The sequence below is a fragment of the Lissotriton vulgaris genome, chromosome 9, assembly GCF_964263255.1.
Source record: "Lissotriton vulgaris chromosome 9, aLisVul1.2, whole genome shotgun sequence".
In the NCBI taxonomy this organism is placed as follows: domain Eukaryota; kingdom Metazoa; phylum Chordata; class Amphibia; order Caudata; family Salamandridae; genus Lissotriton; species Lissotriton vulgaris.
Genome location: NC_141697.1, coordinates 524,234,345 through 524,260,704, shown reverse-complemented (window position 1 = coordinate 524,260,704; position 26,360 = coordinate 524,234,345). Strand labels below are relative to the sequence as shown.

The 26,360-nt window shown below is 45.5% G+C and overlaps 1 protein-coding gene across 1 annotated transcript in view; it reads left to right on the top strand.

Moving 5' to 3' along the window:
* The window catches only part of LOC147690362 (cytochrome P450 2F2-like), a 382,599-nt gene that overhangs the window by 119,781 nt on the left and 236,458 nt on the right, over positions 1-26,360 (top strand). Inside the window, exon 5 of the mRNA XM_086938000.1 lies at positions 14,609-14,758. Coding sequence (XP_086794126.1) covers positions 14,609-14,758 — 150 coding nt within the window. The remainder of the gene's footprint in view (positions 1-14,608; positions 14,759-26,360) is intronic.

The following is a 26,360-nucleotide window of genomic DNA, read 5'->3' as shown; positions in this document are numbered from 1 at the left end:
GCCGTGGAAAAGCATGTGTAACTTCACTGCGGGTGCCCGTTGCGGGCCCCCTAGGTGAAGGAGTGGTGGGGGGTGCACATGGGGGGTACCTATGGTACCCCCCTGCATTTGTATGCAGAAAGCGGCAGGCACCGCGAGGTGCCTGCCTCTTTCTGCATGCAAATACAATGACTGCATTTTTAACATTGCCGCGGGTGCAGCTTGAAGCCGCACCCGGCGCAATGTTAAAAATAGAGGATGTGACCGCCAGGGTGGCGGTCACATCCTAATCGCACAGGAGGGGACTCCGCAGCCCATGCGGACGTCCCCTCCTCCTCAGTGATCGCGGACGGACGCAAGTCCGTCCGCGATCATAATTGGCCCCTAAATGTGTAGTGTTAAACATAAAACATTAATAATCAATAATCTCCAAACTGACCTATAGAAACCATAACTCTGCTACCAAGAAATCTGACGCAGTGGGTCTAACATGAAACACTTTATATCACCAATCCAGGAATAACCTCTTCTATTTACTCATCCGTGGGGCCCATAGCACCGTGAGTCACACACACACAATCAATCACACAGTCCCTGAATCTGTGATAAGTACTACCTGCAAGACATGAGGGGGACCTTATTAACCTATACAATAACTTTAATTTAATGCTTGATAGTTATAAAAACAACATCAAGATACTCCGCTATTTGGTCGATGGACCAACTAGTAGGAATCAGATGATGGTGATTAAGTCCAGCTCAATCACAGTTTTAAAACTTTCAACATTTATTCGACTTTTATTCTAATAACCACAGACTCGAGTTTATATTTCATAAAATGTTATCTATATTCATTTAAAGAGAATCTTAAATTGCGTGAATTTTATTAGACAAATACATTCTAACTATTACTTCAATACATATAAGCATATGAAAATGGAAAATACTCATTACCCCTTGGCCATAGGGCGATGATGAATCTAGTTCACCAGAAAATGAACTGCAGAACACAGGATAGGTTCCCAAACTAACTGTCTGTCCCTCTAACTTCCCTGGACATCTCCCTCCCGAGACAGAATTCCTGCAACGGTCTCTTTCCTTTTTCCCATCAGAGTTAAAAGTCCAAAATGTTCAAAGTCTCTTGTACCATGAAGGAAAAATCATCTCAACTGACAGCATGTCGGGCTGAGCAGAGGTGCGAAAAATAACAGCCACACGTCTTCATGAGCACCTGCTCTTTTATACCCTTTCACTAATTTTCTATACCCAAAATTGAAACTTTTAGGGGCTACATTCAATTCTTATTGGTCCATTGAATGGGTGGTGATGGTCACCTCTTGTCGTCCTTGCTCAAACCAGGTTGCAAAAGTGCATACTCATATCAGAGGTTCACATGACTTCATCAAATGTTCACATTTGTACTTGTTTAGTATTTGCTAAATTTTCTCCTTGTCTATGTTTCATTGCTCATCCGTTTCCAGGCTTTTTAATTTAGTCAATTTGGCACAACTCCTGTTGCAGGCCAGGCTGGCCTTGACCTCTCTCGCTCCTGGCATAGGCCATACACTCGTGACTCAGCAGCTGTTTCTGCACATGCATGGGGGCCACCTTTAAGTTCAGTGCACCATCGGGTTTATCATCAGCCACTTTTCAGACTAGGCAATCAGGCCCAAACGGGAACTAATACGGAAACAAACATAACAGAAATTAGATATGGTAAATAAGCCCTTCTGTTTACTGGTCACTATTCTAATTACCTGTGTTAGGTATTACCTATCAAAAGCAACATGTAAAGAGTTTTTACTTACCATCTGCATTCTATGCCACAAGAAAATTCTACTACATGCACGAATACAAGCAATTACTCTTCATTTCTACTTTATCACAGCCCTATGTTAGTTCGACTCACGTTTCATTAATTAATTAGATTTTTGCAAATAGCAGTTAGTTTCACACGTGTAGTGTCTAAATATAAGCTGCATTTGTTGATTAGTTTACATGCTTCACACAATATTATTACAGTTATGAGGTAGTTAACTTCGAAGGGGGTACACACATTTTGGTTTCTCCCCTGCTCCATCCATCAGTACTCAAAGACACATTTCAGTTTTTAGTAAATACATTTGTGCTACCCACACATCAGCTTGTGATTATGTCAAGCGCACACATTTGTATCTGTCAAACATTGCTAGTTTGTGCCTTTTCCTGTACATTCATCACAATTATCAAATGCCAGGAATGTCAATCTTAAGGCAAGGTTTTTCAATTTTCTATATGCCAGTGATAGAAGTGTGTTGAGAAATACCATACAAAAACACTGATGTCCCACTGTTAGGATGGTGATAGAATTGACCTCAATAGGTCATGAATGTCCAATTTTATTCATCAAGAGCCAACATATCATCGAAAATGCTAACAATTTGTCAAGGAGGGGGGTTAATGTAGAAATAGCCAGCATTTCACGTAGAACGTCCAGATATATGCCACTATAAGAGCAAACTTCCCTTTCAATAAAAAAGAGCATTGCGATTTGAGATTGTACTAACATTTGCTTGCGTTTATACTGTCTTCCATCTTGTCTCAACGTCACAATATATCACAGGATATATGTGCTTGATTCTGGTTCTAAATGAAAATCATTTAGTCTCATTTGAATGTGAAGAAAGTGCTCTCATAGACATTTCTTCATTGTACTGAATTAGGGATGTTTATTACTGTCCCAGGATATGAAAAACAATGTATCAGGGCAACTGTAAAGTCAAGACTGTGGGAGTGGTTGAATTCCAATATATTCCTAGTTTGAGAGAATCTTCAGATGTTTTCGGCAGTAAAACATTTCTTCTAAGATTTTTCTCATTGGTCCAAACCATGTGAATCATGTAATTTCACTGAATGTATGACCCATTTTTTAAAGCCCAGTATAAGAGCGTGGATTTTGCTAGCAAGGGAAATCCCCTATTACCCATTTTAGAGGGAAAATCTATGCCTGCTTTCATGTACTGAGTTCTTCGATATCTTGACATATAAGCTTTGCTGCTCATTTGCTCATGGTACTTTTCTATATTTTGCTAATTCATTCGTATATAAAACATGGAAATGAGAATATTTATCTGTCATTCTTATATTAATGTTTCAGCATCATTGTATAAGTACTTCTAATTAAAGAGACGGTTTCAGTCGGGGAGCCCCAAAATCCGTACTGGGACGACACAGCTCCTATTCCTAGATGTTGGCACACCTCATGAGTTAAAATTGAGATAGATTTTCACACTGACATCACTGACTGACCACAGTAATACAGTGAGCAAGGATGTCAATATGAATGCCCACAAATGAGTCACTAATAGGCCACTATATTGTAGATTAGCTAGGAAGTCACGGAGATTGCTACTAAATGTCCTGAATGGACCATTATTATGCAGGAATAGCCATCACATCTCCAAGAATGCACACAAAATGTCATGGATGGGTCACTATTATGTATGTATAGTCAGCACATCATCAAGACTGCTCGCTAAAATGGCATTATGGAAAACAATTTTGTAGTGATAGCCAGAATGCAAATAATAATTTCTAATGCCCACCGATGGACCTATAGTTTGCAGGGATAGTCGGCATGGTACAAAGAAATGCCACAATATGGTACTGATGGGCCCTCAATATGTCAGGGGCAGCTAGCATGTCACCAAAAATTTTCATTTAATATTGTCACTGATGAGTCGGTATAGCAAGGTAGGCCACCATTGGTGGGCCGGGCTTGCCGGGCCTGACGATGGCTTCCATCTAGGTGAGCTCCTTTGCCCGTAGTTCTATCCTTAACTATCCTAGTGCCAAACATATGTGGGAGACTGCAAAAGCTACCTGTATGCGACACAAAGCACATTGTGCACCTGACAAGCCAGGAGAAAGAGGAGATCTGCCATTCCAGGGGACCTGTGCTGATCCAGTCCAGGAGGCCGCATGAGATAACAACCAACGTCCAGCGCTTTCCACAGCTGAAGGAGGTGAGAGGTGGCCCGGGCAACCCAAAGAGGAGGAGTCAGCACCTTGGGCGCTGCTTTGACCCAGCCTGGTGCTCACTGGGAAGATACAACCAGGGCCAGCTCTGCAGCGGAGAGCGGAGATCTGCGGGCTGGCCCGGTGTAGCCTCGTCTGGATAGCGGCCTGCGCAAGTAATCATAGTCCCACCCAGCTCTGGGGGCTGCGGCACTGCCGCATAGGCCTGGATCTGGTGTCGGGGGCACAGCCAGAGTCCGGACGGATGTGGGCACAGAATTGAGAGGCGAGCCTGAAGAAAACCCTACCCCGCTGTGTTGGAGCACACTTGAACCAGCAACCAGGAGCTGAGCAGGCTGTTAAATAAAATGCAGAATGGTACAGACACCCCAGGGGCGCATAATTGACTGTTGCTGATGATGGGGCTTCTTGATTTCATCAGTGGTTCTTCACAGCTTACCCTGCTGGAGATCAAGGCCAGTTAAACACCTAAGGAGAGGGGAGAGACACTGTAGAGTTTTAACTGGGAACTGCATCCAACAACTGGGTTAAGAAGCAGGCTATGCCCCTCATAACAATCTAAGCACCATCCATCCTGGCATGAGCCTGACATGCTGGTGGGGGCTATGAGAGACTGAGCTGGAAACGTATGCCTCCTGGACGCAACTTTCAACAGCGCAGAGGAAGATTGTGGTGCGTGACCCTCGAGTTTCTGTGTATCTTAGTGCCCTGGTAGGACTGTGCATGGCTTCACGTTAATAATGGTCTAGCAGAAATGAATTGAGAGGACAGTGGCATATCTGGCCCCCCTGGAAGTCATAACCATAGGGTGCATTTGAGTGGCAACCTATATTGAGGGGGTATGCACAGATCTCATGACAACCAATTATAAAGGGAGGCATAAAGAGCTGTGCATGAAATTCGGGTGACTGAATGCATGCTCCTCTGCTCAACTGCATAGCTGTAGCCTACCCATAGGGAGTGTTGGCATGCTCCTGTGGTGCTGGGGATCTGGGGTTGACTGGACTCTGGCCACCTTTACTTCTTGCTCTTACTGATGTCTGCCGCACCTTGCTGCTTGTCTTACTTGCTAACCTCTCATTACAATGCAGCATTGTTCCTCAGATCTAGCGGGAACCATACTGGTCGCATACTGCACTATGGGCAAAACTGACAAATCTAAGCTACAATTTGACACTCGAAAAGCGCCCAAGCCCCATGAGGATTGTGGCACGGTGAACTTGGGATGGGAGGAGACAAAACCAGAGGTGGGCGACGGACTGCAATAAATCTTGGCAGCAATGAAGCACAGTCACAGCAAAATAGATGGTAAGAAAGATGCCCTGTCCATTGGAATGGACTGCATGTTGGTGTGCCTTGACAAGTACATTGAGTGCCTAGAGATGGTTGAACAATGTGTCTTGGAGGAAGAACATGTCACTATGTCAGCAATGCAGAAGCGACTACACAAGGTGGTACTTGCAATGCAATCAAAGACAGAGGACCTCAAAGCCAGATCGTGTCACAACAACCTCTGTATCTGGGGGCTGGTGGAGTCCACAGCCATTGACAACATGGAAAGGTTTGTGGAGAAACTTCTTACAGGACTATTAGGGCAAGAGACCTTTTCAGACTATTTCGTTGTTGATAAGCCCAATGGTCCCTGGCACTGTGGCTGGTACCTGGGGTAAAAACCTTGCCCTGTCATAGTGGCCTCCTAAACAATAGGGACTATGATGCTGAAATTCACTCAGCAGGTCCAGGAGGCCTACAAGCAATTAATCCCAGCCAAACGCGGACTCCAAGAACTTCAGTTAGAATATAGCATCGTTATCCAGCATGTCTGCATGTAATGGTTGATGAGAACGTAATGATTTTTGGAGACCCAAAATACTTTAATCAATTCTCAAGGGACCCATGGCTGCATGACAAAGCAACGCTTTCCTGGGTTGGAGGATTTGGACGCTGCGGCTTCCTAGGTGCTGGAGACTGAAGTACCTTATGAAGCGATGAATGGAGGTGGGATGCACTCCCTGTGCAGCCCCATCGGGCAGAGGAATCCTGGGATGCGACTACCCATTGTTGAGGATACATATGTGCATTGTTGGCGGTGGGGGTGCGCTGACTGAAGACAGCTGATGATGGGTAATATTAATTCAATCCTGCTGTGAGTAGACATACATGTCATGCTGTTTCTCTCATTATGATCATGTTGCTTGCATGTAACACTCAGAGGTGGGGACTTCCTGGTTACCGTGGGTGATATGGGTGGCAGAGGTGGTCAATGCAACACAACTAAGTATGGGCGGAAAATCCGTTCCGCTCGCGGATTTTGCGGATTTTCAGTAAATTCGCAGTCCGCAAGATTCGCAAATTTCCCGCGAAATCCACAAATCCGCGATCAGCGGATTTTATGGCTTGCTCGCACTGTTTGCGTGAGTTCGCGGCTTCCCAGTTCAACTTCGCGCCCCGCGAATAAGCGCTAAATTGCAGAAATACGATCTTAGCAAAACTGAAACTACTTACCAGGTTCAAAAGTTCAAGCTCATCATTAGTAGCCATTTCCTGTAGTGCTTCCTGAGGGGCCCCTCCAGAGTTCAGTTGCCTACTTGCAACTATTATGTGACCCTGCTCTGACCCTCAGAATAGTTACACATATGCCACAAAGGTCCTGAATTACAGCTAAGGGAGACAAGCAGGATTCAGGCTGGAAGTTCAAATCCAACAGTGACACATTAATCAGCCCCTAATTCATTATTGTCAGTTGGGGCAGGGCAGGTGTTGTAACTAATTTTGCAACAATGAAAGCACTTAGCAAGTGCAAAAGATCACTAATCAGGAAGCACTAAGGAAGCAGGTGCCAGCTAAAAAAATATTCTGTGACACATTAATCAGCCCCAAATTAATTCAGGTCACTTGAGGCAGGGAAGGTGTGCTTTGCTTTGCCACAATAATGTACACTGGACAACCAGAGGGTGCTGTGATGAAACAGAGGGTGGCATGGGTGGGCCAGAGGGTGGCATGAGTAGTCAGAGAGTGGCAGTGGTGACAGAGGGTGGCAGTGATGAAGAAGAGTGTCCCAAACAGGCTGGACACGTAGAAACAACAAGTTCGCAAAACTTGCGACCCGACAGGTAAGTTCGCGTTTGCGAAATTGTCCAAAACCCTCGCGAACTGGCAGAAACCTGCGCGAACACAAAAGAAAATCCGCAAATTCGCGAGAATTCGCAGATTTTTGCGGATTGCGAGTTCGCAAATCCGCAAAATTCGCGAACGCGAGATTCGCAAAATTCACCCATGCTTAAACACAACTGTCAAAATGCAATTATAGCACGTATTATGCATTACACATGGCCTTCTACACTCTTCATGAGTGGGGGATACTGGTGTGGCCACATTGGTCCCCATGTGTGTGCCACATGCCAGTATTTTGTTTTTTGTGGGTACAGTGTCTGGAGGGTTAGAGAGGGTGGTGTTCTCACTCTATCTATTGTAGGGCCTCAGAGTGTGGATGAGGGGTGGATGTTTTTCAGTTCAATGAAATACTGTGCAATTGCAATGGCTGCAGACTGTTAAATGCACACCTGTTGCTGTGGAGAGATTTGCTAGGATGTATGGCAATGGTTGGTGACATGGGCTGGGAACTGTGTAGCACACTGACCCCTTCATTGATCAGGTTGCTTACATGGAATGCATGGGGTCTCAACAACTGTCATAAAGTGCATATGGTAGTGGCATACTTGCAACAACATAAAATAGATGTAGCTATATCTCAAGGATTGTCATAAAGTGCGTAATTGGAGTGGCATACTTGTGAGGACTTAAGAAAGATGTAGCTATATTACAGATGACACACCTCACACCTGGAAGCAACATGTTAGCACAGTGCAGAATGCAGGGCATTTGATGCTCTGATGGTTTTACCTTCTGCACTAGAGGTTTGCTGCTTTGTGTTTGACAGTGTTTTGGAGTAAAGCTACAGGAGGTATGTGCAGATCTGAGTGCCTGGTATGTTGTGGCGTGCAGTTCGGGGTGGTGGCTTAAATTGCATGTAGAACCCTGACCTAGATTAATCTAAGGACCGACGTTGGTGTCCCTCAATGGCAGCCCAAGTTCTCCAGGAGATAGCAGCACAGCGAGGTTTACTAGATGTTTGGCATTTTAGGTGTCCCACAGCCAGAGGTTATACACGCTAATCTACAGTGCACGATATTCACACACAAATTGACTTATGGCTGATGTCACGCAGCTTGATGCAACGAGTGCATGGTTGTGAACCCTGGGCACGCACATACTTGGATCATGCACCAGTCCTGCTTGAGCTGAGTTTTGTAGCCCACGTCCAGCTGTATTCACTTGGCAGTTCCCGCAGCATTCCCTGCTGGGTACGGCATTGAAGGAGAAACTTGCACAGCGAATAGACAACATATTCTGTCTTAATATCGGCTTTGTAATCTAGTTTTCAATGGTCTGGGAGACATATAAAGTCTATGTTAAAGGGGTCACTATTTTTAAGCATGCAGGAGTCATTCGAGCCCTCCGATGCAGGTTGGCGAGGTTGGAGACAGAAATTCTGGAACTAGAACAGAGACACAGGGAAACGCCAAATCCAAGTCTATTGGGTGAGATTCAGGCTGAGTTGAAAGACTATCATGGCACTGCGGAGAGTGAACTCAATCACCTGGGGAAGTATGCAACAGTGTGAGTTTTCGGGGAGGGGGAGGAATTGGGTGCCACTCTGATTGCACTCCTCCGCCCCATATGGGAAGACAAATACAATTCTTTTTTTTAAACATATTTTATTTCATTTTTCATTAGTTTTCAAGTTACAGGAACATGAATATGCATATCATATTTTGCAGTACAGAGTAGGTAACATCTTACATTATGTCCACTTCAATCTGCATTATACAAGCATCATTTGTTATTACACTGCACAAGGATACAAAACATGTGTTGTCACTCAATGATATCATGTAAATGAAGTAAAATATATGTAGAGGTAGAAAAATCATATCTACCTATTAATTAACCTACCCCATCTCCCCTCCCGCTCTTGTCTGGCTCGACTCCCAGTGGAACTCTGTTCTACGTTACCTATCCTGGGGACCACCCTGTGCCTTTGATGGTAGGTACAAGTATGTGGGTTGCCAGACCCCTACTTGTCGCATGTCTGCATACTGAGATCAACGGTATTGTGGGAGTTGACAGTGGACATTAATTCCATGCTTGTCATCAGGTATTCTGTGAACAGGTGCAGGTTCCAGGGCTTTAAATGTCTCCAACTGTACATCCCATTCCATTGAGATTAGGGTCCTGCGCAAGCCTCGGGCTTCCTCATGCCTAATAGTAGCACTTTCCGCACCACCCCAGTGTACCACCTCACCATGCCAAACATAGACTGATGGGGCCTTCACCGACTTCCACCACATGGTGATAGCACGTTTATAAGCAGCATCGCCAAGTCAGTGAAGCGGTTTGTACCTCCTGTGATTTAGGGCGGCGACGAACGCCAAGTACACAACCACCCAATGACTGCTCTATGTGAATGCCGGTAGTGGTTCTCAAGCTCTGGAGCACCCCCTTCCAGAACTCAGCTAAAATGGGGCGTGACTATAACGTATGTATATAGTCGGCAGTTGCGAGCCTACATCTAGGGCATCGATGCTCTCTTTCCGGGAATATCCGCAGTAAACGATGTGGAGTGAGGTATGCCCTATGTAATATCATAGATTGTATGAATTTAAATTTAGTATTGCGGGACACCTTCCTGGGGTATCCCAGCAGCGAAGCCCATTCCTTGTCAGTGAGTTCTTTCTTGAGACCCTCGGACCACCAGTCACATAGGGCAGACAGAGATATCCAAGCTTGTGCCCTCATGGACTGATAAAGCTATCTGCAGACAATACAATTCTAACATTACAAGATGAACAGGGGATGTCATTGTATGCAGCTGATCAAATTTCTGATTGGTTTTGCCAGTACTATGCAGACTTCTATACCTCAAGACCTACGCAGGAGTAGGGAGCCACATTGGACTATCTTGTGCATGTTGCTATGAAAGGACTCTTTGGAGCACAGGAAACACCTTATAGCCCTCTATTCCCTTTTGAGTTTATGGCGGCTCTGAAAGAAATGCCTGGTGGATGGGCACCAGGAACAGATGGGTTAACGGTAGCTTTTTACAATGCTTGTCAGGATCCACTAATTACTCAGGTGGTAACTCTCTATGAGGAAATGGTAGAGGACGGTTGCATTCCACCCTCGATGTGTGAGGCCCTACTGGTTACCCTCTTAAAGCTTGGAAAACCGTCTGACAGCTGTGCATCTTATAGGCCGCTATCGCTTTTTAATGTTGACGCAGAAATATATGCAAAGGTATTTGCCAACAGATTGACATCCTTGCTTCTGGGCATAGTGGACCCGAGGAGGACAGTGTTTTTTACCAGGTAGAACATTATCATATAACCTCCGGAAAGTGTATGGTGTAATCCGATATGTGGATCCAGAGGTGAAGGAAGCTGCTGTGTTCCTCGATGTAGAGAAGGCATTCAATTCAGTGGGATGGGGCTTCATGCTAGCAGTAATGAGGCATATTGGCATGGGACAGGTCTTTATGTCTTAGTACAGGTATTTTATACCAGACCAACAGCATGTCCACGGATAGACAGTGAAGTTACAGACCCTACAGTCGTTACCAGGGGTACAAGACAGGGATTTACCCTGTCACCACTTCTATACGCTCTGGTGGTGAACCACTAGCTTGCACTCCCAGAGAATTTCATGCCCATAGGGGCTTACGATTTCCACATTACAATCTGGTCATCTTTGCTTACGCACATAACACCCTTTTATATGTATGCGACCCAGAGAGAAACTTGTCACCAATTCTTTGAGAGGTAATACTTCTCGGTGGGCACTCCGGTTTGCGCATAAATTGGGACAAGCCTTTAATAATCCCCCTCACAAATTTTGTGCCATAGGAGTGCCCACTACAGTGGACCATAGACTCAGTGTGCTACTTGGGAATACAAGTACACACTGACCTGACAGTGGCACACTGGAAAACTATGGTAAGGTAGTGCAAAAAATTTCAAAAGCCATGGAACGCTGTATACAGCTTTCACTATTGCTCACTAACGGTATCGCAATAATGAAAACAGTGGTACTACCAATGCTCCTGGTTGCAAATATTCCAATCTGGTTGCTACGGGAAGTGTTTCACAACTTATGAATAATTCTAAATAGATTGACATGAGCTGGAAATAAGCTACAGGTGCCTTGGAATGTACTTCCCTACCCAACATGGGAGGGCTGAATAGTCTAGATCTGGAAGCGTATAACTATGCTGCACAATCTTCTGGTCATGTGGGTTGTCCAGGTGGAAGTAGAGTTCACCAAGCAGTATGTTGTCGGTGGACGGGTGAGCCTGGGGTGCAACGTGGTCTAAAATGGTATCAGAGAATGGGAGTCCATGGCCCAGGGGGCCGGCAGATATGGTTGCAGCAGAGGATGGGGTTGGGGTTGGTCCGGATCTGGAAGTTGAGGTGTTTCACGGTCACGTTTGGGTCATTAGAGTGCATAGTCAGACATGTGCTTCTGTAGGTGACGGCAATGCTTCCTCCTGGATGGTCGGGTGGTTTTTGCAGGTGTTTTAATAGCAGTCAGTGATGGCCATGGCAATGTCTGGTCCGGAGCGGCGGCTGGTCTGGCAGGTGATGTGATGTCCAGGATTGATGGCGAGGAGGGTGCTGGCGTCATAGCAGTGGATTGTCCAAGTGGAATGAGCCTTGTTGCTGAGCGCGGTCCTGGGGGAGACGGACGCAGACGGGCTTGGCTATGGCTTGCCTTTGGCACGGGAGATATCCATTACAACGCAGGCATTACATCATAATGCCTTTACAACGACAACAACGTAGGTGCCTTAACATCGCATTCCATTCCAAAGCATTGTGCGCTTAGTAATGGTGTTTTTTAAGTTTTAGGGTGGGTATGAGTTTCGGGGTCAAAGTTGAAATTTGGGGTGTATTATGGGGTAAAATATGAAATTTGGGGGGTGTTTTGGGGTCAAATATGAATTTTAGGGTGTGGTTCAGGGGTCAAAGATGAATTTTAGGGTTTAGGGTGTGTTTTAGGGTACAAGGGTTAGTTTTAGGGTTGCACTCACTAAAGTGGGAATAGTAATGTTTTCATCTTTGCTATCCAGCACTTTCCCTACTGTTGCAATATGCGTAGTATTAGAATGCATTGTAATGGAATGCGATGTAATGTTATGCATTGTAACGTCATAGATACCTTTGACACACCAGTGGTATGCCCGCTGCTCATGGGCACACAGCTCCCGCCATAGAGAGGTGCCGCAGGGGGGACTGGACAGCATGGAAGTGAGAAACCCTGGAAAGGATGGAACGGGGATGCGGCGGTGTGAGTGAGGGGGTGCTGTAAATATTTAAATGAAAGACATCTTACCTCGAGTCCCAGTCCCATGTCTTTGGTGCTCATGCTCTCCTGAGTCTGCATGGAAGCAGTGGGGTGATGATCTTTCATCATTGCGGATGAGCCGCCACTGGGAGTGGGTCACAGCAGGGTGACTCGACCCCCGGTCTTCCTCTGCTACGTGTCCAACCTTCTCCTTACATGGACATTGACACCGTGGCGCAATCAGCTACACTCTCTCCAAATCTGTGAATCAGCCAGCAGGAACATCAGCCAGGTGGGATTTTACAAACCTGGGTACAGCAGTCACTGCCAAGTCTGCAGGGAAACCTCCCGATGCCGGAGATGCAGCAGGGCCCCCTAAGGCGTTAAGTTACAGTGCTCATGCCATACAAGTTCCGCACAGCTCAGGGGCCTCCCCCTCCAAAACGTCCAGCCAGCACAAATTCATCTGGCCTGCGGTGCATAGAGGCGCCGCCCACCGTTGGTAATCCCCTCTGTGCAACATGGTGTAGTGGTGGATCATAGTATGCGATGCAGACCTCCCCACATTGATGCGCAGGAACACCTCTACCATTCACAGCTCAAAGGGGCTCAAGGCGGTCTTCTCACACAGGTCTGCAATGTGTCTCCATGCACCCTGGCAGACTTCACCACCAGGTAAGGGCGACCGCCGCACCTAAATCTCTACCACTATGGCTCATCAACTCCACAGCACGACCGCATCCCACTCCAGGCTGCAGACGCAGGCCTAGCGAGGCATCCAGGCTGCAGGCGCAGGACCAGCAAGGCATCCAGGCTACAGACGCAGGACCAGCGAGGCCTAGGGGCCCCAAGGACGGTCCTGGCTTTCAATATTTTGGATGCCATGATGTTGCGAAGAGTGCGCAATGAGAAGTGATGCATCACTGGTGCTGCACCTCGATGCACCTCTTTTCATTGATGTAGCCCTGCATTTCCTCTTCCCCTGAGACTCTGGCTGGTCATCTGGATGTTGGGTGGCTTAAGGGGGTTGTTGATCTGTGCTGCACTTGGCCCTGGTTGCTCCAATCTGCATTCCTTTGTTTTTTGCCTATTTTTCATTGGAGGTTGACTAATAGGCTATTTTGGCTATAGAGGCAAAAAAAACTAATGTTGGGCTGACTAACATGCGTTTTCTTTGCAGCTAATAGGCCTTTAGTTACTTTTTGCCCACTAATGCCAGAATTCCTATCTCCATCATGCTAATGTTATTGGCAGTTTTTACCGCAGATCCCTGAAGCTATCGCCATGTAGCAACGTCTTGTAAATACCTTGCTAACAAGGCAAAAGTTTTCAGCGGTACACGGTGGTATGAAAACTGCCGCTAACTAGCGTTACCGGTGGTTATCGCCAGTCCTTGTACATATGCCCCTCAGTCTGATGTTTCTCGTGACTTGTTACCTCCGTGTAGTCACCCAAAAGACATTTGGAGTGTTTATCAGGTATATCAGGTGTGTATCGGGGCAGATTCGGGGTTTGGAGTGGTGGAAAGTTAAATTGTTTCTACTTCATAACAAAAAGCACCCATTACATGAGAAATAACAAGAGAACACTTCGAAGAGCCACGAGTGGAGAACAGAGGTGGCTTCTGATGGAGACCGCAAGACTGGGGTTTAGGGGAATTTGTGACACGTCGATTGCGAAAGCTCTCAAGTGGTTTGCTATAGGTACAATGCTCTGTACCATGTTAGCCCGTTATAAACTTATGGAAGTCTACTCTTCTGTATCACTCAGCTAAGTGATGTACATATTGGTTATACCTGATTGACGCCATGTCGATAGTCTACTTGTCATTATTTTCTGTACGGTTGTAAAATTTTGAAATGAAGTAAAAAAATAAATAAAGGTAGGCCATCTTTATGTCACAAATTGCCAGCATATCATCAAGAACGCCCCAAAATATGTCTCAGATGGACCACTATGACTGACATAGCCAGAAGATTGGCATAAAAAGATTAAGGTCCCATATGATAAATGTATGTTCGATCTAAATCAGGACTCTGAGTTTGCAGTAAACACGCACTTGATTAAAAAAAATGACCTTTAGGTAGTGGTATTTACCAGCATGCAGCTACTGTTAAGAATATCACATACCAAATAATAAATGCGATATCAAGGATGTATTACGTGGCTAATATTAATTGGTGAATTCATCACCCCTCTCCCACATTTTCAGAACTGGCCTTCAGCAACGGGGACAAATGGAAGCAGCTACGCCGATTCGCAGTGTCTGTTTTGGGACAGTTTGGAATGGGGAAGAACACCATGGAGGATAGAATCAAGGAAGAAGTCCAATTTTTAATTAAATTCTTCAAAGAAACAAAAGGTTGGTTATTAAAATGGTAGTCTAAGAGTATTGTCAACCCCTGTAAATGTATTTGAGTGTTATTTCAAGAAAAAATAGATTGTTAAAACTAATAGCATGCTTTCTTTTATCATATTTTGATTCAGAGACATCATCATTGCTCACAAGTGACACACTGGGCCATCTTCCCTTCGAAACTCCTGGTTCGATTCACATTTTCAGACGTGAACATTTAAAATGCGGCAGATTTATTTGAAAGGTTTTATATAGCACTAGCTCCAGCCGGGGGTATCAGAGCGCTTTACAACAGCAATGGTAATAAACAAACAAGAAAACAACAATAGCAATAGACGAAACAAATTATACAAATGGTCATACAGAAATAAAAGGAATAATTAAGATTACATATTGAGTAGAGTGCATATAGGATAAACAGGAAACCAATTGAAAGATCCAGAATGTAGTTAGAAATAATAATTTTACAGTATGCCAAGGAGGACTTACTGGACATAGTAGGGAGAAGGGAAGGGGGTGGGGGGTGTCATGAGCGGGTTGAGAGAGTGTGAGGGGTAGGCGGGGTTGTCTAAAGAAGGGGGGTGTATTCAGAGAGGAGATCAGGGATTTAATTACCCCAAAATGTAGAGAGAAGGCGAATTTTAAGGTTTCTTTTGAAGCTGTCATAGGAAGGGTTGCATCGAAGGTCTTTGGGGAGGGCATTCCAGATGTTTGGTGCCTTGCCAGAGAAGGAGCGGGATTTTGAGGCGTTTTTTTAGAAGGGGGGTATGAGAAGAAGAGTGTTGGTGCTTCCCAGCGTTCGGGCACAGCCAGCTTTTTTTAAGTTTAGTTGTGAGGTAGGTTGGAGTGTTCTGATAGAGGCTTTGTGAGTAATACATGCAATTTCATAGGAGGATCTGCCTTCGATGGGGAGCCATTTGAGGGTCTTGAGGGCAGGGGTGATGCGGTCAAAATGTTTACAATCAGTTGTTAGTCTAGCTGCGAGGTTGAGGACGGATTTGATGGGGGCAAGGTGGATTTTGGGAGTACCAGAGAGAAGGGCATTTCCGTAGTCGATTTTGGAAAGGACCAGAGATTGGATAATTAGTTTGAAGTCTTCAACTGGGATAAAAGGTTTGCTTTTTTTGAGATGCCGGAGTGTGAAAAGTTTCACTTTTTGCTGAGTTCTTTACATGGGAGTTGAGTCTGAGTTTATTGGTGAAAGTGATGCAGAGTGACGACAGATTCGGCGAGGGAAAGAGAGCAGTTCAGGGCATTAAAGTGAGCGATCCATGTTTGAATGGGGAGAGGGTTGTTTTTGGGAGAGAAGTGGATGATCTCAGTTTTGTTAGGGTTGAGTTTAAGATGGTTGTCATGGAATCAGGTTTGGATCTTGGTTAGTGCAGTGTTAAGGAGCAGGATATCGTCATGGGATTTAATTTTATAGTACAGTTGGGTGTTGTCAGCGTACAGGTGATAGTTGATTTTTGCTTGTTTAAGTATAAGGGTAGGGGGTTCCATAAAGAGGTTGAAAAGGGCGGGTGAGAGGATGGATCCTTGAGCGACACCTAGGGAGACAGAAGTTGGTCTAGAGAGGCTGTTTTGAATTTTAATTTGTTGGATTCTATGTTGGAAGTAGGTGTGAGCCAGTTAAGGACAGTGAGATTAATGCTGAAGCGATCTTTGAGTGCATTGAGTAAGGTTGGGTGGTAGACTGTGTCAAATGCAGCGGTGAGATCAAGGAGGATGAGTATGTAGGTCTCGCCCTTGTCCAGGGCTAAGTGGATATCATTGACTATGTTGAGCAGTGCTGTTTCAGTGCTGCAACCTTTGCGGAAGCCAGATTTAAGGGGGTCTAGAAGGTTGAATGTGTCGATGTGTTTGTCAAGTTGGTGTAGGGCGCATTTTTCAAGGGCTTTGGAGAGGAGGTGGAGGTTGGAGATAGGGCAGAGACTGTTAGGGTCATTGGGGTCAGCTTTGGGATTTTTGGGGATGGGAGTGATTTGTCTGAGTTGAAGGGAGATGGGAAGATTCCCTGTTGAGAGGGAGGCATTAATGATGTTGGTCCAGTAGGGGACAATGACGTGTTTGAGGTCTTGGACGAGAGAAGGTCTTTAGTGTGGGAGGATGGTTTGAGTTTGGCTAGTAAGTTGAAGGCTTCCTGTTCAGAAACGGGGTGGAAGTTATGCCATGGGGCATTATTTTTAAGCAGTAGGATAGTGGGGAGGGGTCTAGGAGGGGTGTACGATGGGAGGAGGAGTGAAGGAGTCAGGGGTGTGTTCAAAGGAAGGGGTGGATAGGGTGTAGTATCCAGCGGGTGCTGATGGGTGGGCAAGGGTTGAGTGTCGAGGAAAGCACAGTCAGTTTGTGCGATTATTTCACTAAAAAAGTTGGTGATTTCTTCATATTTGTTAATGGAGGACATCGGGTTAGGGGGTGCAGGTGAGGTTTGATTTCTAATAATGTTGAACAGTTCTCTAGGTCTGTTTTTGGCATAAAAGAGTTGTAAACGAAAGAATGATGCTTTTTCCGAAAAAAATTGTTTTTTGTAGGAGGATCCCGCAATTCTGAGGAGGGCAAGATGGGATGGGGAAGGGTGTTGTCTCCATGTTCTTTCAGCCATTCTCAGTGAGTGTCTTTTTTTATTAAGGTCTTGGGCAAACCATGATTTAGACGGAACATTTTTTAGCGTTTTCATTTTCACAGGGGCATGTTGGTCTAAAACCTGAGAGACAGTTTTGTTAAAATGCTCAGTGAGTTAATTTGCATTTGAAGAGGGGGGGGTGAGACTGAGTTGGGATTGGAGCTTATGTTCCAAAGCGCCAGGGGGATTTGCCTCAGATTTCTGGTCACAGTTGTAGTATTATAGTTTTTTTTTTAGGGGCGGGTGGGGCTGGAGGGGCGATCGTGAACAGAATGAGATGGTGGTCAGACCAATCGATAGGGATAGGGATAAGGATGTCAAATCAGAGTTGGAGATGGTGGCGTCTAGAATAGCTCCGTTGGCATGGGTGGGGGAGTGGCAAAGTTGCTTGAGGTCGCTAATCTCAAGAAGGCTATTGAGGAGGTTGATTGTAGGGTCATCGGGTTCATTCCAGTGCAGGTTAAGATCTCCTAGGAAGAGATTTTTGGAGTTGTAAAGTAGCGATTTAGTTAGAAGGTCAGATAGTTCTTCGGCAAAGGGAAGGGGTTCCCCAGGAGGGTGGTAGATGTTATGAAGTCGTATTGGGGGGGGAGCTTTTTATTTTAAGTTTGTCTCCTAAGTATTTAAAGGTTGTGTAGTCAGTGTTATTAATTGGGGAGAGTTGTAATTCTTCTTTATAAATGATTGCTAGACCTCCCCCTATTTTTTCAGGTTTGTCTTTTCTGAGAATAGAGTAGCCAGGAGGGGCCAGAAGGTTAAGGATGGGTGTAGAGTGGTCTTTGAGCCAGGTTTCAGTGAGGAAAGCGATGTCAGCATCCTCGTTAAGAATGGTTTCTGAGATTTTGGTTGCATGTCAGACAGCCGAGCAGCAGTTCACGAGCATGCAGGTAAGGGGTTTAGGGTTAGTGTTAGGGGCGGGGAGAAGTTGAATGCTGGTGAGTTGAGGGGGGTGTCTGGGGAGCTCTGAGATTCAGGGATTCTGCTGGTTCCCAAGATAACAGGAATATTGAGAGGGGGAGGGGTCATTAGGAGGGGGATTGTTAAGGTAGGCATTGAGGAAGGCAGAGAGGTCTGGCGGAGTAGGTATTCAAGGTTCGAAGGGGTCTGTGAGAGCGGGTGAGGAGAGGCATTGTTACACAAAGTTTGGGATGTGGGTGTTTTCGAGGGCTAGCACATGGGGCAGAGGGCCAAGAGGAGCGGGCTATGGGTTTGTAGGATTTGAACCGATTTAAATCTTTTCTGAGTAGGGTAAGTTCAGTAGCCAGGGTAGAGAGATTGTAGTCCAAGTTACGAAGTGCCTGACTGAAGTTGGAGAGGAGGTAAGTGGAAGTGGCTGGGATTAAGGAGGGGTTAGGGATGGAGTGGCTAGGGAGAGAAGGTTGGCAGCTTGTAGTGGGTGGTTCGTCAGGGGGGGATATTGTAGGTGGTTCCGTGTTTGGAGGAGGATTGGGGAAGGCCGGGGAGGAGAGGGGTGTATGGGCCAGTGTTAGGAGGGGGGCTGGGCATGATACGTGATGGTCTGGTGGGGATCGGGGGGAAAGGGGTAGAGGTGGGGGGAGAATATGAGGGGCGAGGGGGGATGTGATACCGAAGTAATAGGTGGAAGTGTAGTTTGTGTAGGAAGGGGTAGGGATATGAGGGGTAATGGTTATAAAGGGACTGTTTGGAGGGGGAGGAGGGGTACTAGGGAGGTGGTAGGGTGTTGGAGTTGAACGGACAATTGGGGACATGGGGGTTTGGAGGAGAGTAATGGAGGAGTGAGGGGGTTGGATCCAGAGAGGTGGGTAGAATAAGAGTTAAGGAGAGGGATGAGTCATTAAGGGAAGGGGTGTCATAGGAGGGTGGAGTTTGACTCTGGGAGGTGTAGGAGAGTTGGGAGGGGGTGTGTGAGGGGGCTGGTGAGGGAAGGGGGGATAGGATTGCGACTGGGGATAGTTCAAGTAGGGGTGACAGGCTAGGAGTTGTTGTACGGGGACTGTCATTAGGGAAGGATTGGGAGTTGGTGCAGCTGTGGGGGGTCCAGAAGGGTTTTGAGACTGAGAGGGTTTTGGGGGAGGAGTAGGTAGTGACAACTGGTCAGAAAGAGTGCTGTAGAGGAGTTCAAAAATAGCGAGGTGCTGTTCTGAGGTTTGATTTAGATTGTTTCCAGTTTTGTAGACGGAAATGGTTATTTCGCCAGGGAAAAGAGAGGTAGGAGAAGTGGCACTTTGAGACCATGGGGGATTTTAATTGAGCTAGATACTGGGAGGTGTTGTAAAAAGGTGCTTTTCCATTTGGAGGGGCGTTTGGTGTAGAAAATATAGTTCGTTTGATTGGGGGACGTGGGGCTGTGATAATTGTCTTCAATAAGGGTTTCAGGATGTTGGATTAGGAATTAAAGTTTTTTTGGTCATTTTTTTTAAAGGCTGGGAGTGTATGGAATGGTCCAAGAGTTGGGACCATGTTTGGTGAGTGCGGGGTGCTTGTCAGTTAGGGCATGAGATGGGCGCGGTGTGTGGGTGGAATTGAGGTGGGACATGGCGATGAGGTTTCTCTATGAGCACGTGGCATCCTGAGTGAAGCAACAGGGTAGCAAGTATCACAAAAATCAATAAGTCCTGATTGTTGTATTGAAATGTTGTAATCTGGCATGTCATCATGTCTTATTTTTTTTGTATAAGGAGGCAGACTGGTTGCTGTTGCTGAAAATCAGTACAGTGCACGTTGGCAGATTGGGGTGCGGCAGGGCTTTAAGTGGGCCACATCTTCCTGGTGCTCAGCACTCACAGTTACAAAAAACAGGTGCTGAAATGGGTCCCCGTCAGGCTCTCCATTTTTGCCCTCAGTGTGAAAAATAAATCTTAACTCTGCAGCAGAACCACCCTTCACTGCCTTTGAGTTAACTTCCAAGAGATTCGTTATAGTTCTTTTACATTCTCATCATTTCAGCAGAACAGAAGTATTTTCAATATTATATGCAACAAAGCCATAGTCGTTGCTTATAAAGCTTATGCAACTAACAGCCATTTACAAAGCTAATAGCCCTAGCTTGTTGTAGGGAATCTTACATTTTGTGGGATATATCTGGATTCAATAAAAGAAGCGGCAAAATGCCGGTCAGGTGGCACACTATGCTAAGCACAGATTTTTTGCGGATGTGTTTTAAGCCACGCCCCTAGGTGTGTCAGCCACGCCCCTTTGAAAGACCCCGCCCAGTTTTTTCAGTCCACCTAAAGCCTGGGGGGCGGTGAGGTGGTACTAGAAGTTTCAGTGCAATTACGATCACTTCATTGATTGGTGACTAATGGTGCAGTGTTGGGATTCTAGTGCAGTTGTGGTAGTGAAGTACCGAAAATAAATAATACCATATAGAGCTATACTTACTAATAGCCCATATTACCAATTACCAATAACCAGTCAGTTGGCAGTGAAGAAGGTTCAATCATTTATTATACAAAGACTCTGCCAGAGGAGCCTCTCGCGACCTAACCCCTCAAGGTCCGCCGAGAAGACTGAAGACACATTATCAAGTAATCACATATATACTGTTACATTTCGAAACCGTTACCTAAGAAGGAAAGATACAAGTTCGTACAGGTTGCATAAAGGGAAGAACCATATATGGCATACAAAGCGGTTTCAGTTCAGCTCAGCTCATTATAGCAAGGTCGATGAGGGTGACTCTCTTACGCCTAACGTTCAGGAGGGCTCGCACAGCGCCTCCTGGAATGTGCTTATCCAGCCTACCCCCACCTATAACCTTGACAGGCCTAATATGCAGGAGCAGCAGTTCGTTACAGTTGCAATGCTATTGTGAGAAAAAGCCAACCTTACCGACTAATGCGTGATGGGTTTGTTAATGCTAGTCAGACTAGGCCACAAAATATTCGCTGATCGGGTTAAGTTATACTACTCGACAGTAAGCGGAGTTTATATAACGTGAGTGACACCACTAAATATGGGAATATTTAATACTTATCAGGGCGTTGCTGTTTATACTGTATTAAGTAGATACATCAGGCTAATTTCCAAACATGACAGTGCATCTTCGACTCACTCATAGAGCCCAATTTAGACTTCAGTTACTCAGTAGTTTGGTAATAGGTTTTAGAAGAGTGGTGGGGCTAGCTAGTTCAATGGTTCGGCAACTAGTGCAGTGCTACAAGCAGGGATTTAAGTGGGATGGAAAAACTAGGGGGACTCTCAAAGGGGCATGGCCAAAGTAATTATGGGTGTGGCTTAAATACACCAGATAAAAATCTGTGCTTAGCATAGTGTGCCGCCTGACTTGTATTTTGCTATTTATGTCATTGCATCCAGATGTATGATACAACTAACATCATACCTACAACAAGTTAGGACTATTGGCTTTGTTAGCGGTTGTTAGTTGCTTAAGGTAAATAAGCAGCAACTATGGCTTGTATAGAATATAGAGAAAGCTTCCACTTAATGCCCTGGTGACACCACAACAATGTTGCTGCACCTGAGTTTAAAAAAAAAAAAAAGGGAAATCCAGAGAGAAAATGTCTCTCTTTAAAGGATTTCCCTTCCCCTACAAGGCTCACCTGGCATGACGTCATTCCGTAACTTCTCCACTAGTGAGAAGTGAGCAGTGGGAGCACACGCACGATGTGCCTGCTGTCACTGCAGTCCGGAATTAAAATGGTCTGTCTGTGCCAGGGTACAAAACAGAGCCCGATAGATACCCGTTTCAAGGCCTCCTTTAAAAACTGCTGGTGCTCAGACCCGGTGAGACCCGGCACACTTAAAGCCCTGGCTCTAAGTCTGTAATGTTGTGATGTGATATATCAGTCAAGAGATGCTAATGTTGTGGTAGATGCTAGTGCAGCTTTGGGAACTAGCAGAACAGTTCTCCTAGTGAAGGTCTAAGTAGTGAGAGTGTAGTGCTGGGCTTTGTGGTGACACCTACTTTGTGTTTTCTGCTTGTGTGCCCCTGTTCAATGTAATTTATTCATGTACTTGTGTTAGGGTGACCAGATCTTGAGAACCAAATACCAGTACTTTTTGGAAAAATAGAAAAAAGACTACAATTTTTCATCCAGGGAATGGCGCAGAATGACAGCTCTCAACATAAGATCACAAAAGATTCATTAAGAAAATAAATAAAATGTAATTTCTACAAATTTTTAATTAAATTACTTACTTATAACAGCTGCTAACTAGCACATCTTCAGAACACCCCAAAAAGTGCCTCTCACTGTTTTCAGTCAACCCCCTCTAAAAACCGGGACATGAGCCAAAATTGCCAATATCTGCCCGGACAGCTGGTGAAAACCGGGACTGTGCGGGAAAATCCGGGACATCTGGTCACCCTAATTTGCGTGCCTGTTTGCCATGTTATGTTATAAAAATATATACTACGCATAGCTGCCCTCACTCAGTGCTTCCTAGTGCAAAAAAGAGATAGCAGAAGAGAACAGTGTTTACAGATGGAACAGTCAGGTCTTAAGCTGCTTCTGGAAACTGAAGTGATCAGGCAAGGCACTGTCCTTAAGTGACATGGGAGATTATTCTACAAGGAAGGATTGAATACTCAGGAAGACCTTCCTCCCTGCCTTGCCCTCTGAAAGTGTGGAATTACCACTTGGTTACGCTCCACTGATTTTAGCAGCCTGAGCGGGTGATATGATTGGAACAGGAAACATAGGCTCGGTGTACCTGTTTGATAGAAGACTCAGTGCACCACACATAGGGGCTTATTATCAAGGCGGGCAATAAGAGATTATCGCCGGCTTAGCGGCCGTTTTCGGCCACTAAGCGGCGATAATTTTATCGCCCTATTAGCAAGCTGTTGCTAACAGCAGTTAGCGACAGCTTGTAGGCGATAGCGAGCGGTTTGGGGCCCGCTTTGCATGTCAGCGATATTTATCGCTAATGACACGCAAAGTGGGCGTACCCAACCTGTTAGCGACTGAAAGCAGTCACTAACATCGCTATTGCCTATTATCAACGCAGGCGTAGCGATGGAAATATTCGCGCTAAGCGCGAATATCTCCAAAACCTAACGCCTGCTCAAACCAGTTCTTAGCCTGTATATCCAATGAGAGCTGGATATTCAGGCTTAGACACTGTTAGCGATAATGCCTGAATATCGCTGGATTACCAGCGATATTTACGCATTTCGCCGCTATCGCCGGAAATGTTATCACTTTAGAGATAAACGTTGCTAATAGCACGTTATCTCTGCGATCAAATCCGGCGATGCACGGCGATAAAAAAATGTCGCTAAGTTTATTTAGCGATAAATATCGCTTGTTGTTGATAATATGCCTCATAGTGCTTTAAAATGTAACCACTGCTCAGTACGACACCAAAATACAGAATCCATGAGCGCCCGAATTAAGTTTGTTGCACATAGCAAGGAAGCCTAGCGGCTGCATTCTCAGTGATTTGTATCTTTTTTTAGCACATCTGGTTGGCTCCAGATATAGAAGATCGCAGTAATCTAATTATGAAATAATCGTCTTTTGAACCGATGGGGAATTGAAATCTCGAACTTTTTTCACACTTCGTAGGTGGACAAAACCACAAGATGTAAGTGCTTTAATTGGTAGCTCCAAGGACAGGTTATCATCCATTAAGACTTCAAAATGTTTTACTTCAGATTTGGGTTCTGGAGGTCTTTCCTAACCCAACATTTCAGACCACTAGTGAGGACCCCAGTACACAGATCTCAGTGTTTACCAAACAAGATAATTTCTGTGTTCTTGGCATTTAGTTTCAAGTAGTTTGAATGCATCTAGTGAGTCACCGCCATCATACAACTTTTTAGTAACATGGATCCCCTCACCTCAGAGGAGGACAGTGTTTGAACTGGTTGGGTGTCATCAGTATATAATGCTAAGGACAAACTAAATGACTCCAAAATTGCTGCTAAAGGTCTGACATAAATGTTGACAAGAGTGGGACTTAAGGCCAGGCTTTAGGGTACCCCAAATTGCAGCTGGCTCTTGCAAGAAGTAAACAGATGTAATATCACCTAGATGGAGCGATCTCCCCAAAATGAAGTAAGGCAAGCCAGCGCCATGCTACCTTTCACAGTCTCATATAATTTACCCCAGAAGACCTTATGGTATACTGTATTGACTGTACTAACATAGCAGATGCTGTGCAAACGGTCCTCCCAGGCCGTGGTGTAAACGTGGCCCAGGGTCAATCTATCTTGAATGCAGTATCAAGGGAGGCCTGTCCAGCAAGCTCAGTTAGTAATTCTCAGTGCAGGAATGCTGCTCAATCCACTCCCCTCAATCCCAGGTCATGCCCACTCCCCCCTCAAGGGAATGTCCACAGGCAAAGCGGATGAGTGTTGATAACCAAGGTGGTAACATGATCACACAGAGGGAAACTGCTGTAGGTGAGGCTTCGATCCCAGCATTAGAGTAGCTGGGTAGACAGCGTGCAGGCCCAAAATACATCCATTTACCCCCCGAAGCAACACCATATGTAGTAGTTCTGGGAAACGTTCCCATTGGCTTTTTCTACAGACCAACACCCCGGCACCAACACAATATCCACAATTCCCGAGGAGACTTTTGAGCACTGCACCCTATGAGCGATAACAGGCCCGCCCCCTTTTCCAACCTATAGGCCTCCTTGAGAACTGTGATTGATTGGGAGGACCCGATTCCCCGCTTCCTTGAACACCTTCCTCACGCCCAGATCGTATCAACCAAAATGAACAAGACATCTCGGGTTCCATCCCAGGGACATAACATACCTTTCCCTTATCTCCTGGAAATAGCCGGTTTGACAAGCAAGTTCCCAGTCATAGATTGGCATAGCTTTGTCCAGGCATTTGACATTATTTTCGTGTAGAAGACCTGGGCTGTGAACAATTCCTTTCTGTTGAAAGGGTATAAATCTTTCTCTGTCCCTGTGAGCCCGCTCAGATCCGGTTGAGCCAAGGGGGGACTTGTGGTCTATGCATTTCTTAGGCTGGAAAGTGGAATTACAGAATTAAAAACTGATAATCAATGACTGTAGGCCTTGCTCTTCTCACCAAGGTCCAGTAGTTTGTTGCTTTTAAACTTTAAAAACGCTGTTTCCTCCCTCGCTGAGACATGTAACATAACTTGGTCGGGTACATTTCTGGACGGCTTTAGTACCTCCGCAAGTTACACGCCTAATATTGTTCAGGTAGGTGATTTTAATGTTCACTCCTGTGGGGACCCAAATATCTAAGGCTTAGGGGTCTCTGTCTGTCCACGCTACCCGGGAGGGCACTTTCAACCTCAAGGGCAGGAGATCCTCATAATGCTCTAATATGTGACATTGATCTCCAATCTGCGATGGATAAGTTGGACCCTGCCCAGAGTGCTTCATAAATCCTTTCTAGAAAACTGCCAGGAGGAAATCCAGATCTGTTTGTGGGTCCAGCATCACCTATGGACGTGCAAATTGTTAAGCTGTTTTAAATTCATTTCCTGCTCCATAGCTGACCTGCCCCGAACAACCAACGAGATAGGGTCCCAAGATGGTTAGATATAACATGTTTCCGTACGGCCAGGTCCCCTAAGTCGGTTTTGAATGCTGTCCCAAGAGACAGAGGACTAGTTGGAACCCGTAGAACACTATATAAAAATGCCCTTAAAAGGCTAAAACAAACTTTCAAAGAGGAGGCCTTGAGAAAGCTAATGGAGCCTAGTACCATTAGGAACATTACTAAGTTCTAGGGCATTATCAACAGCCAAATTTGGGGAATAGAGCCCACTAGTGCTCTCGATGTGCACATTACAGAGAATAACTGGGTTAGCCATTATGAAGGTATGTATGGGGTTACCACAACCCAGTTATCACCCAGTAGGGGAGCAAATGAAAGGTCCGCACTAACAGTTTCTGAGGAAGAGGTGAGGCAGGGAATAATGGGGATGACACGAAATAAGGCCTCTGGTCCAGGCGGCATCCTGCCCTACTCTACATGTCCAACATGGAGTACTGGGCTACGGTGTTTACTGCCGTTATTAAGGCGACTGTCAGGGCTGGTTG